The sequence below is a fragment of the Kogia breviceps genome, chromosome 3 (genome assembly GCF_026419965.1).
Source record: "Kogia breviceps isolate mKogBre1 chromosome 3, mKogBre1 haplotype 1, whole genome shotgun sequence".
NCBI classification, from domain to species: domain Eukaryota; kingdom Metazoa; phylum Chordata; class Mammalia; order Artiodactyla; family Physeteridae; genus Kogia; species Kogia breviceps.
In genome coordinates this window covers 34,250,780-34,264,312 of record NC_081312.1, presented here as the reverse complement: position 1 = coordinate 34,264,312, position 13,533 = coordinate 34,250,780, and the positions used below count along the sequence as shown (strand labels likewise).

General features: G+C 45.8%; 1 protein-coding gene across 1 annotated transcript; it reads left to right on the top strand.

Moving 5' to 3' along the window:
• Window positions 1–216: 216 nt before the first annotated feature.
• On the top strand, window positions 217–11,302 carry RDH12 (retinol dehydrogenase 12). The gene is made up of 7 exons (XM_059058407.2): window positions 217–396; window positions 1,835–1,953; window positions 2,431–2,586; window positions 3,650–3,754; window positions 4,582–4,791; window positions 6,681–6,870; window positions 10,484–11,302. The coding sequence occupies exons 1-7, from the start codon at window positions 329–331 to the stop codon at window positions 10,584–10,586; spliced, it is 951 nt and encodes a 316-aa protein (XP_058914390.1). The 5' UTR covers window positions 217–328; the 3' UTR covers window positions 10,587–11,302.
• Window positions 11,303–13,533: the final 2,231 nt, after the last annotated feature.

The window sequence follows — 13,533 nt, the reverse complement described above, 5'->3', positions numbered from 1 at the left end:
TGACTGAGGGTGGGAAAGTTAGGGGCAGTTCTCCATCTCCCCTCATTCTCTTTGCCAGTAAGTGTGAGGCTCTGCTCTTTTCTCCATGCTTCTCTCCCAGGACTACATCTCCCAGCAGGCTGTGCTCTGACAGCTCTCGGATTTAAATAGGATTCTGGGCTACGCTTAGAGCCAGGCTGTTGCTGAACACCCAGGAGCGAGAGGAGCTGGAGCAAAGAGAAGCAGCAAGAAGCAGCCAAGAGTTGGAGCCAGACCAGGAGGAGCCCGAGCCAGAAGCGGAGTCAAAGTTGCTTTTGGTAAAGCAGCAGCAACTAAAGAAGTTGAAAAGATGCTGGTTTTCTTGGGACTGCTCACCTCCTTCCTTTCTTTCCTGTATGTGATAGCTCCATCCATCAGGTTTGTCTTAATTCAGTAACTCATTCAGTAGTTTACAAAGCCCTGAATTGGGAGCCACGGAGCTTGTAAGAAGATGAGTTCTTAGCTGCTGAAGGAAGAGAAAGGGATGGAGGCCAAGGGAGAGAAAGTCAAGGCAGGAAAAGCAGGAAGGAAGGAGGTAGTTATGAATACTGTGGTGGAAAATGAGAAGGAAGCACCTGGGGTTGGGAGATGAGGGGAGGGTTTGAATTCTGCTGCTAGTGGAAGGCTGAGTGGATGACTCTGTTAAGTAGCTTGACAGACAGCTTATGGGGGAGTCCTTGCTCTTTCACTCTATTCCCTTGGGTTCCTCTGAAGGTCTCCCTTTCTTCACTGTCCCTAGTCAAGGTGGCCCTGCTGCATTACGGTGGGTGGTCATTGCCGATGGACTCAGTTGTTAAGTACCAGGCATCTGGAGAAGGGAACAAACTCTCTTCCCTTTGAGACTACCCTCAACTAACGTTTTGGGTTGGCTCTTTTGCTGTGGGATTTCTGGAGATGTCAAAGAAATGTGTGTTATGAGTAGAGAGCTTTTAAATTGTTGATGATAAAGAAGGTTAAATGGACATATCAGAGACAGAGTGTTGCTCTAGGTCCCGCCATAGAAACCTGGGTTTGGGTTCCAGTTTTGCCACCATTAGCAAGTGACTTGAACTTCTCTGAGCCTCAGCTTTCTCCACTGTAATGTGGGGATAATAACAGAGTGGCTGAGAGAATTAAATTCCCTTGGAAAATGCCTAGTCTAGTGCTTGGCAGTTGGATGATGCTCAGGTAGTGTTAGTTTTACTTCCTCCCATCCTCTTTTGGGGAACTTATCAAGTCAACTCTATGTAAAAGGATGCTCTCTGCACAGAGGTCTGAACAAGGGAGGTTTTCTCTCTGTGCATTGATGGCGAGTATGAAATCTCTAGTGGGATGGCAGAAGAGTCTGGTTCTCTAAAACTGGACAGGCAGCCCAAGAGCCGTATTTCTATATGGGACCCGGAGGTGCTGTTCATCAGTTACTCACCATTGATGCTTATTGAAGGTGAGTGCTCAGGACCACTGATTCCACTAATGCCCATCCCCCTCATGTTTTTAGGGCAGGATAGAGAAGGAAGATGACCTCCGGGAACCTCTAGAGATAGGAGCGAGGTATCTTTGTTGTTTAACAAGGAACCATTGGCCCTGGCTCGAGAGAACTTATTCTATTTGCCCAGATGATCATTTGTAGCTTCCGGGCACGTGACCTCGCAACCTGAGCTGATAAGCAGGAGACTGCCTTGCCCACTGGGAAGACGCTGTCCCCTGAAGATTAGCTTCTTTAAGTCTCTTGACAACAACAAAAAGAAATCCCTCTTTGAGGCTGGGTGGATTTTATGTATCTCAGTCTGGGATTGGAAAGGATGGTGCATAAATGTTTTGTTTCTCTTGCCTGTAGGAAGTTCTTTGCTGGTGGGGTCTGTGCAACAAACATGCAGCTTCCCGGGAAGGTGGTGGTGATCACCGGTGCCAACACAGGCATCGGCAAGGAGACAGCCAGAGAGCTTGCTCGCAGAGGCAAGTCCTTCCTTTCCGTTTCCACAGGGCAGCACCTCCTGCCTTTCTCACTAGGAACTCTACTCACATTCCCTTATCTTTCCTCCTGGGCTTAGAAGTTCTGGTCAGGAACTCGAGGAACCTGGGATTCAAGTCCAGCTGTGACACCAGCTTACTCTGTGGCTTAAACTTTCCTTCCTTCCTGCTCCTTCCCTATTATATAAAGTAAGGAAAACAATGATGTCCGTGTATAATATTGGTCAGGTCAGTTATTCTAAAAGGAGATCCTAAGCCACGTTAAATAACAGGGTGTAAAAACCAGGGTTCCCAGCCTGGGGTTAAGCTGATAGCAAGGAGGATCTGGAAGCAGCAATTTAGCCACTCACTGCTTCAGGGATGGTGCGGGGAATGCTCTGTCCACCAGTCCCAAACGCACTTACTAGACTCTTCTTCAGTCCAGGGTCTGAACACATTGCTGTCTGTTTGTTTTGGCCCCAGGAGCCCGAGTATACATTGCCTGCCGAGATGTACTGAAGGGGGAGTCTGCTGCCCGTGAAATCCGAGCTGATACAAAGAACTCCCAGGTGCTGGTACGGAAACTGGACCTAGCTGATACCAAATCCATCCGAGCCTTTGCTGAGGGCTTCCGGGCAGGTGAGGCCCTGGGGGTTGGCTAGAAAGGGCAGGAAGCTGGGTGTGGGAGTGGCTGCTCCACCTCTGACCCTTACATCAGACCCATCATGGATTCCGCCGCACAGGTTCTGCCACACGAACCAGCAGGGCAGGGAATTGGCACGGGGGTGGCGGGTGGACAGACTAGGCAGGATCCTTATTATCTTCTTGCCTCAGCAGTGGGAATGTTGGAGGTGACAGCTCCCTGCCTGGGCTTGTACCTTGCCGTCGAGGTGTGGCCCTGATGCCACTCTCTTCTTTCATCCTGAGAATCAAACCTCTGTGGCCACAGGCATGAGAGGAAGTTGTGCTGCTGCCAATATTCTTCTGTATCTTGGAAAATGACCATCTTCTACCAAGGACTATGAAATCCATGAGGGACAGGAACCATGTCTGTCTTATTTTACCACTGTATGCCCAGTGCCCAGCCCAGCTCAGAGTCAGTACTATGTACACATTTGCTGAATGAATGGATGAATTAATGAATGGTGTTCAGGAAGATAACAGCAACTAAAATTAGAAACCCAGGACTTCCCTGGTGGCGCAGTGGTTAAGAATCCGCCTGCCAATGCAGGGGACATGGGTTCGAGCCCTGGTCCAGAAAGATCCCACACGCCGTGGGTGCAACTAAGCCCGTGTGCCACAACTACTGAGTCTGTGCTCTAGAGCCCGCGAGCCACAGCTACTGAGCCCGCGAGCCACAACTACTGAAGCCTATGCACCTAGAGCCCGTGCTCTGCATCAAGAGAAGCCACCAAAATGAGAAGCCCGCACACCGTAATGAAGAGTAGCCCCCGCTCGCCACAACTAGAGAAAGCCCGTGCGCAGCAACAAAGAACCAACGTAGCCAAAAATAAATAAAAAAATAAATTTATATATATATATATATATATATATATATATATATATATATATAATTAGAAACCCAATGACAGTGGCTACTGAGTATCACTGAGATAGGCCCAAAGCCAAGGAACAAACACTCAGGACTGGCAGCTAGCTGACTCCTTGCTAACCACATGGTCTCCTTGGTTGTGCTCTTTAGAGGAAAAGCAGCTTCATATTCTGATCAACAATGCAGGAGTGATGATGTGCCCATATTCCAAGACAGCTGACGGCTTTGAAACCCACCTGGGAGTCAACCACCTGGGTGAGTATCTTAGAGGGAGTGAAAAGCGAGGCCTATGCCATCATGTTCTCTGTAGGGAGATGACCCTGTACCAGTGCTGAGAATCTCCACTGGCCCTCACAGAAACCGAGATTCTACTAGACTGGAGATATTGGTTTTCTTTCACTATCTCTCTCCTAACCAGTACATACAAGAGACCTCCTCCTACTCATACCGTTAAGAAACCCCAAACTTAGGAGATACCAGGAAGAAGAAGGTCCTTCTTGAATGAGACTGTGGTAATGCAAAACTTGCCAAGCAGGGTCAGGAGTGGGGGTGCAGAAGTCCGTGTTTGGCTAGTGGGAGGGTCATATCTGTAACTGAGGACCGAGCAAGCAAGGGTTGGTCCATCGTGGCGGCAGACCTTGAGGACTTGAGGTATGAGAGGCTAGTGTTCAGAGCTCGAGGCAATGGCTCTAGTGAGGGGATCACAGAACAGGTTCTCTGATCCTCGGCAAAAGTTATTTTCCCTGACTATTCCATCCTTCCTTCTGTATATGCCCACAGTTGTGTGATCATAACCAGACGGGGGATGTCAGAAGCCAGCAGTTGCTCTTGACCGGGGCAAGGACAGAGGAACAAAGAACAACAGATCACGTATATATTGCCTTACCTGTAGTCCAGCTCTGGCCCTTGCCTTGAGGACTCCACTAACTCAGACTGACTGACCATTAGCACTAAGTCACTCATGGTATCAAAATGTTCACACCCAAAAGATAGTGAGCTAGCAATGAAGCCCTGTCATATATCAGCTCCCACACCCAGCTGCCGTTCCATTCTTCAATCTCCCCTGCTGGCTCTCCTCACAGGCCACTTCCTTCTCACCCACTTGCTCCTGGGGCAGCTAAAGGAGTCCGTTCCTGCACGGGTGGTGAACCTGTCATCAGTGGTCCACCACGCTGGCAAGATTCGCTTCCATGACCTCCAGGGTGAGAAGTCCTACAACCGGGGTTTTGCTTATTGCCACAGCAAGCTGGCCAATGTGCTTTTTACTCGTGAGCTGGCCAAGAGGCTCCAAGGTAAGTCTAGAGAAAGGGCCAGGGTTAAGACGGCAAAAGCAGGGGCTTCAGTCCAGATTAGAGGTTCCCAGAAACTCCTGAAGTCAGGATGTCAAACGTGTACATTTCAGTGGCAGCTCTGTGCACTAAGGATCATGAGGTTATAAAACAGAGTCAAAACAGAGTCCTTGCCCTTGGGAAGCTTAAAACTGAGCAGAGGTCAAGAACCTATAAACCTTATGTGCTTTGTCACATCTTATTTCATATTTATCATCTCATCTGATTTCTCACAACAACCTCTTGCAACAGGCAGAGTAGGTACTGTTTTCACTATTTTATGGGTCCAAACTGAGGTCCAAAGAAGCGGCCGGCCTAAGATTATATGGCAAGTGAAGGAGGGAGCACTGGAATGTGGACACTCCGCTTTAAACCAGGGTGCTTCCTTCCCTGTGCCATTTGCTGAGGTTTACAGGGTGAGCTGAGCTACAGAGCTGCCACTCACTGCCTGGAGTCAGGGTTTCAGATACTTGGGTCTGAGTTCTTGCTCTACCACACAGAAGCCACGTGTGTATACAAACATGTCCCTTTAACCTCCCTTGACTTCATCCCCTCAACTGTAAAATGAGGTGAGGCCACTCTTGATCCTATCATTCTGTGCTCCCCTGGAGTTTTGCTGAGCTTCTGACACTGACATCTGTGAATCTGGAGGACCATTTGCTACAGTGAATAAGCCGGAGTTTGGGGGAAATGGTATTTACTATCAGAATGCAGAAAGTAGAAGAATACGGTAATCATTTAAATGAATACTAATAATGACAACGATAATTGAGAGTTTGCGTGTGCCATATACTATCTGCGTCTATCTGTGTAATACTGTTAATATACTATTCCTATGAGGTAGGTGCTATTATTTTTTCCCTCCCTACAAAAGAAGAGGTAAGCACAGATATCTTAAGAAACTTGCCCGAGCAAGATATATTAATTCTAAGGCGAGAGAGGATTCAAATCCAGCTCGGAAGTCTATGCTCTTTACTCTATATCGAGGTTCAGACCTTGGCCCTGCAGCCAGCTAGGTGTGACCTTGGGCAATTTACTTAACCTGTCTGTAATGAGAACTCAGTTTCCTCAGCTGTAAGTGGGCTTCTTAATATTACCTACCTCATGAACCTCTTTGAGAGTCAAATGAGATAACACCTAAAACATGTAGCACAGCCCTGGTACGCAATAAGTACTAAAAATAGTGGAGGCAGCAGGGGTGTCTTGGGGGCATGTTAACTCTCATCATTTCCATCAACACCCCTCAATCTACACCTCATAGGGCTTCCCTGGTGGCGCAGTGGTTGAGAGTCCGCCGATGCAGGGGACACCGGTTCGTGTCCCGGTCTGGGAAGATCCCACATGCCGCGGAGCGGCTGGGCCCGTGAGCCATGGCCGCTGGGCCTGCACGTCTGGAGCCTGTGCTCCGCAACGGGAGAGACCACAACAGTGAGAGGCCCGCATACCGCAAAAAAAACAAAATCTACACCTCATAAAATGTGCTTTCCCGGCAAGTGCAATTCACAACAAGGTCCCAGCTTCCTACCTTCTAACAGGATTGCTGCCCCTAAGACCCTCCAATGGAAATTCCAAAGATACCATTTAAGCCAAAGATTAAGATGACACTAAAATAGAAGGATGTTCAACCAAGCATTCCTTTGGGAGCACAGAAGGCTGAGAAGGCTATAGATCTTTCTGGATAAGATCAATTAATTACTCATGAGATTCTACCTGGTTAGAGGTGGTGTCTTCTGAACACTGGGGTTCTGTTTTCCAAGTCCCTTCTTCTCACTCATGCATGTTGCTGCAGGAGATGAGCTGTTTCCCTGGCCTCGGAGTGTGTCTCTGGTCTAACTGTGCCCTCTTTGCCCTAGGCACGGGGGTCACCACCTATGCAGTGCACCCAGGCGTCGTCCGCTCCGAACTGGTCCGACACTCCTTCCTGCTGTGCCTGCTCTGGCAGCTCTTCTCCCCCTTCCTCAAGACGGCGAGGGAGGGGGCCCAGACCAGCCTGCACTGCGCCCTCGCTGAGGGCTTGGAGCCCCTGAGCGGCAAGTACTTCAGGTGCGCAGAGGCCGCATGCATTCTCCCCATCACCTGTGTTCGTGGTGAGGCATAGGACTCCCTGGGCTTTGTACCCCCAGTGGCCAAGTTTGTGCCTGATGGGGGAATCCAGGTTCACGTTGGGCCAGTAGACCAAATGCTGTTACTTTTCTAAGGAAACTTACATTTGAAACGTGGCAAGAGTTGGTTTTATGGCTCTATTTCAAACCTGTGTGCCACATTTCCAGGGAAGCCTTTGTAGAGCCTTTTTCTCTTCCTTGAAGCTTTTGGCCAACTTCCTTCATGAATTTTTAAATGACACGTAGCACGAAACTCCAGGGCAAAGTCACCTGTCCCTAGTGTGAGCTCTGTCTCCCAAAGCTGCGAAGACTGGCCCTATCTGTTGGAACATAAAAACAGACATTTTGGTGTTGAGGTTAATCACAAGCTCAATGGGCAATCAGAGTCTGGGAATATAGGGAAGCCCAGGATTACATCTCTTTCCATTCCATGACTTGATCCAGCCCAGTCTGCTTTTCTGTCCCACTTTGTTCAAGATGGTTCACTGGTACACCATTTATTAAGTGAAGCACTGGAAATAGCCTCAGTGTCCAACAATAGGGGAATGGATAAATGATCATAGCTAATGTTGTTTGAGCTCTTACAACATGTTTGGTACTCTTCTAAGTTTTATGTGTATTAATTCATATAATGATCACAACTCTGAAAGGTAGATCGTATTATTGTCCCCATTTTACAGATGAAGAAACTGAGGCACAGAATAATTAGCTTGCTCAGGGTCATATAGTTTATAAGTGGTAGGCCTGGGATTTAAACCCAGGCAGTCTGGCTCTAGAGCCGTGCTGTTCAGTGTGGTTGCCACTAGCCATATATGGCTACTGAGCACTTGAGATACGGCTAGTCCAATCTGGGACACACTGTATGTGTAAAATGTACACCAGATTTTGAAGACATAGTGTGAAAAACAGAAATGTAAAATATCTCATTAATAATTTTTATATTGATTACTTGCTGAAATAATTTGGCTATGTTGGGCTAAATAAAATATACTACTAAAATTAATTTCACCTATTTCTTTTCACTTAAAAAATACTTTAAAATTTCTGTTAGGAAATTTAAAACTACACATGTGGTTCACATTATATTTCTACTAGACAATGCCACCCTGGAGTCTGGGTGTTTAACATCACTGCCTTAATCATGTGATAAAATATAATACAGTCACTATATAAAAGTATTTTTGAATAATATTCAATTAATGGGAAAATGTTAGTGATATAATATTATCAGAAAAAACTGAAATATAGAACTATATAATTATTCACCGTAAATGCATAGAAAACAGTCTGAAAGGATACACAGCAAAACATAAGTAGTAGTTACTTCCAGGGAGTTTGAGGAAGAGTCGGGGGGCGGGAGGCAGTGTGAAGGAGGATTTTAACCTTTTACTCTAGGTATTCCTTTATTATTTAAAAATAAATTTTAAAGATTATATATTAATTCATTACTTGTAAAATTAAAATTGTACATTTAAAAAAATTGTACATTTTTAACAAGAGAAAGGTACCCTCCCCAAACTAGGTACCGTATGATCCCAGTTTTCTTTTAATTAATTAATTTTTAAAATTTTAAAATTTATTTTTGGCTGTGTTGGGTCTTCGTTGCTGTGAGTGGGCTTTCTCTAGTTGCGGCGAGAGGGGGCTACTCTTCGTTGTGGCGCACAGGCTTCATTGCGGTGGCTTCTCTTGTTGCGGAGCACGGGCTCTAGGTGTGTGGGCTTCAGTAGCTGTGGCTCGCGGGCTCTAGAGCGCAAGCTCAGTAGTTGTAGTGCACGGGCTTAGCTGCTCCGCGGCATGTGGGATCGACATGGCTCGAACCCGTGTCCCCTGCATTGGCAGGCGGATTCTTATCCACTGCGTCACCAGGGAAGCCCATGATCCCAGTTTTATTTGAAAGAAAGAGAAAGACTTTATATCTATATATACACAAACAGAGCAAAAAAGAGAGTAAGGAAAGCAATTTAATAATAAGTTTTTTGGGCTTCGCTGGTGGCGCAGTGGTTAAGAATCTGCCTGCCAATGCAAGGGACACGGGTTCGAGCCCTGGAAGATCCCACATGTTGCGGAGCAGCTGAGGCCTTGCACCACAACTACTGAGACTGCACTCAAGAGCCCACGAGCCACAACTACTGAGCCCACATGCCACAACTACTGAAGCCTCCATGCCTAGAGCCTGTGCTCCACAACAAGAGAAGCCATGAAAATGAGAAGCCCGCCCACTGCAGTGGAGAGTAGCCCCCACTCACTGCAACTAGAGAAAAGCCCATGTGCAGCAACGAAGACCCAACACAGCCAAAAATAAAAGCAAACAAATTAATTAATTAATTTTTAAAAAAGAAAAAAGAAACTTCTTTAAAAGACAAAATAATAGATTTTTCTTATCAGTACTACATTCTCCAAGTGCTCTACAGGACTTTTATAATTAGAGAAAAACCTCTATTTATTTATTTATTTATTTAGGCTGTGTTGGATGTTTGTTGCTGTGCACCGGCTTTCTCTAGTCGCGGCGAGCAGGGGCTACTCTTTGTTGCGGTGCACAGGCTTCTCATTGCAGTGGCTTCCCCTGTTGCAGAGCATGGGCTCTAGGCGCACAGGCTTCAGTAGTTGTGGCATGTGGGCTCAGTAGTTGTGGCGCATGGGCTTAGTTGCTCCACGGTATGTGGGATCTTCCCGGACCAGGGCTGGAACCCGTGTCCCCTACATTGGCAGGAGGATTCTTAACCACTGCGCCATCAGGGAAGTCCAAAACTTCTATTTAAAGAAAAACACCATGAACACTGTGCTCTGCCCCAGCCCCCCTCACCTGCTCACCCCCCCAAAAAAACAGGGGTGCTTAGTCAGGTTCACGGGGCACAAGGGGTCTGTGGATAGAATTTAAGGGGTCTTCGAACCTGGATGGAAAGTAATTTCATCTTTAGTTTCACTAACGTCCGTCTGAAATTAGCCATTTCCTTTGATTATGAATGTAGGAAGTGAACTGCAGTAGTAGTGATACCCGTGACTTTGTCCCCAAGAAAACTATAAATAATTTCATGTCACATTGCAATCGTTGCAGATACCTCAGGATGTCACTTCTGCTCGCCAATACTTTGAAATCTGGTGGTGATTAGACCCAGTGCTAGCTCTTCTAATAGAACACATTACTATATCACACATTGTTTTAAAAATATTTTATACTATATATAAGATAGATAACCCTCAAGGACTTACTGTATAGCATGGGGAACTCTACTCAATATTCTGTGATAACCTATATGAGCAAAGAATCTAAAAAAGAATGAATATATGTATATGTATAACTGAATCACTCTGAGGTACACCTGAAACTAACACAACATTGAAAATAAACTACACTCCAATAAAACGAAAATTTTTTAAAAGTCAGTACAAAAAAGAAAAGGAAATATTTTAAAACTGCATTTCAATAGTTAGTTTCTTTTTATCTAATGTATTTTATTACACATTTAGAAATATATTCTGAGGAAGAGGACATAAACTTTTCCAGACTGTCCATTTTCACTCCTGGATGTTCACCCCCTTTCTATGCCCTCCAGTGACTGCAAGAAGACTTGGGTGTCTCCAAGGGCCCGGAATAACAAAACGGCTGAGCGCTTGTGGAACGTCAGCTGTGAGCTGCTGGGAATCCAGTGGGAGTAGAGCTGGTGGAATAGGCACAGCTGTATCAGGCCCAGCCCACGCCAAAAGGAAAGGGGACCGAGGAGCAGGCCCACCCTGCAGGATTGTCCTGGCTGGCTGCTGCTGCGAATCCTGCCCTGCTCTGATACTCCTGACCCTTCTAGAAATCTTCGCACACCCAACCCTCTCATGAGGCTGGCTCATGGCACGAGACAGTCACACCTGCAGAGTATTCTTCTCCAAGACTTGCAGAGTCGGCCACCCTCTTGGGCCAGGAGGACTGGGCAGATGCCAAGCTGGGCACGAGGATGGCAGAAGAACCTGGGAAATTGGGTCAATTTCCTTGCCGAGACCAGCTAGCGCGCTCAGCTGAGGTGACAGGAGAAGCAACGTCACTTCTTTCCAGGGACTATAGACTCAAAAACTCTTGACTGATCTCTTTCCTCTTTGAAACGTTAATCTGGAGTCTGGACCAACTCAGGAAAATCTTGGCTCAACCTGGGCCGATTTTAGTTCCTTCCTCTGAGTATCCTGGAGCAACGATGTAAAGCTGGACCTTCCTGTTTTCTTTTTCCAGTACTTTTTAAAAAATTAAAAACAGATTTTTTTCAGCTTTACTGACATAGAATTAACATATTGTGTACGTTTGGACCGTCCCATTTTCAATGTAGATGGTTTCTTTTTCTAAAGAGTTCCCTTTTACCTCAATTTTTAGAGAAAATAAAGACTGCACATTCACCTTGTTGCCTTATTTATTCTCTCAGGGTAGCAAGGGAGAAATGAAACCAAGTTGTTGTTTTGGCTTTGTTTTGTTTTAATATTTATTTATTTATTTGGCTGCACTGGGTCTTTTGTTGCTGCATGTGGGATCTTTGTTGTGGCGTGCAGGATCTTTAGTTGCAGCATGTGGGATCTAGTTCCCTCACTGGAGATCAAACCCAGGCTCCCTGCATTGGGGGCACAGAGTCTCAACTGCTGGACCACCAGGGAAGTCCTGAAACTAAGTTTAATGAGTACTATCTCACCCTACCCACCCACCCATAACCTTCTTATAATATCTCCTCTGGGTGCAGAATAAGATGGTTCAGTTGAGTATTTTCTCCAGTTTCTTCCAGCTCTCACATTTGATTATCTAAGAAGTGATAGGAGTGACTTAAATTATACAGATGCTGAGCTTCACTATAGATTAAGCCCAGAGGTAGTAGAGGACTTCATTTAATTTGATACACAGATGCAGAAAAACCAAGCTCTGATAAACTCTCTGCCTAAAATCATAGCTCTTTTCTCTTTTGGCCTCCCTGCTCTCCTCTGCTGTGGCCTTGGGTGACCTTTTTCTTGCCTTAAGTGCTGAAGTTCTCCAAGAAGAGCAGACAGACATGCCAAATCTTTTAGCCAATTGACCCAAGAAGTTATGTTATTGCTTCCAGTTTGAAAGCATCCAAAGGGCATGTGGTGACAAAAATTCCCTTTCCTTCCATAGCAAGTAGACGTAAAAAACAAACAAAAAACCATTTTACTATGGAAATTTTCAAATAGATGAAAGTAAAGCAAATAGTATCATGAAAAACCCCACAGGGCTTCCCTGGTGGCGCAGTGGTTGAGAGTCCGCCTGACGATGCAGGGGACACGGGTTCGTGCCCCGGTCCGGGAGGATCCCACATGCCGCAGAGCGGCTGGGCCCGTGAGCCATGGCCGCTGAGCCTGTGCGTCCGGAGCCTGCGCTCCGCAATGGGAGAGGCCACAACAGCGAGAGGCCCGCGTACCACAAAAAAAAAAAAAAAAAAAAAAAACAAAAACAACCCACATACCTACCTGTCACCCAGCTTCAACGTTAACATTTTGTCAATCTTGTTTCATCTATTTTCCCCATGACATTTTTTGGGGGGTTGGGTAGATATTTTATTTTATTTTATTTTTAAAATTTGTTTATTTTATTTTTGGCTGCGTTGGGTCTTCATTGCTGCGCATGGGCTTTTTCTCTAGTTGTGGCGAGCAGGGGCTACTCTTCGTTGTGGTGCGTGGACTTCTCATTGCGCGGCTTCTCTTGTTGCCGAGCACGGGCTCTAGGCGTGCGGGCTTCAGTAGTTGTGGCACATGGGCTTAGTTGCTCCACGGCATGTGGGATCTTCCCGGACCAGGGCTGGAACCTGTGTTCCCTGCATTGGCTAGGCGGATTCTTAACCACTGCGCCACCAGGGAAGCCCAAATACAGTAATCTTAAACAAACGTTGCCAAAGGGGAAAGGGAAGGGGGAGGGACAAATTAGGAGTATGGAATTAACATATACAAACCACTATATATAAAATAGATAACAACAAGGATTTACTGTGTAGCACAGGGAACTATATTCAATATCTGGTAATAACCTATACTGGAAAAGAATCTGAAGCTGTATACCTGAACCTAACACAACATTTTATTTATTTATTTTTAAATTTTTAAATAAATTTATTTATTTTTGGCTGCTTTGGTTCTTCGTTGCTGTGTGCGGGCTTCTCATTGTGGTGGCTTCTCTTGTTGCGGAGGACGGGCTCTAGGCGTGCAGGCTTCAGTAGTTGTGACACACGGCCTCAGTAGCGCACGGTGGCTTAGTTGCTCTGCGGCATGTGGGATCTTCCCGGGCCAGGGCTTGAATCCGTGTCCCCTGCATTGGCAGGCAGATTCTTAACCACTGCTCCACCAGGGAAGCCCTAACACAACATTTTAAATCAACTGTAGTTTAATAAATAAAATTAAAAAACAAAAACAAATATAGTCATTTTTATCAAATTGGAATCTTCTCTCTCTAGAACATCTTTTTCAGAGAACAGAATGCTAACAACATTCAAAAGATTGTTCTTTAAAATATATGGAACCCTTAGAGTGTGTGTGTTTGGAATCCTTTGGGATATTACATTTTATACTTTTTCATTTGCCAGATTACTTGCTAGTGTGATTGGCTTAATGAAGTTCATCCGATTCTTGACTT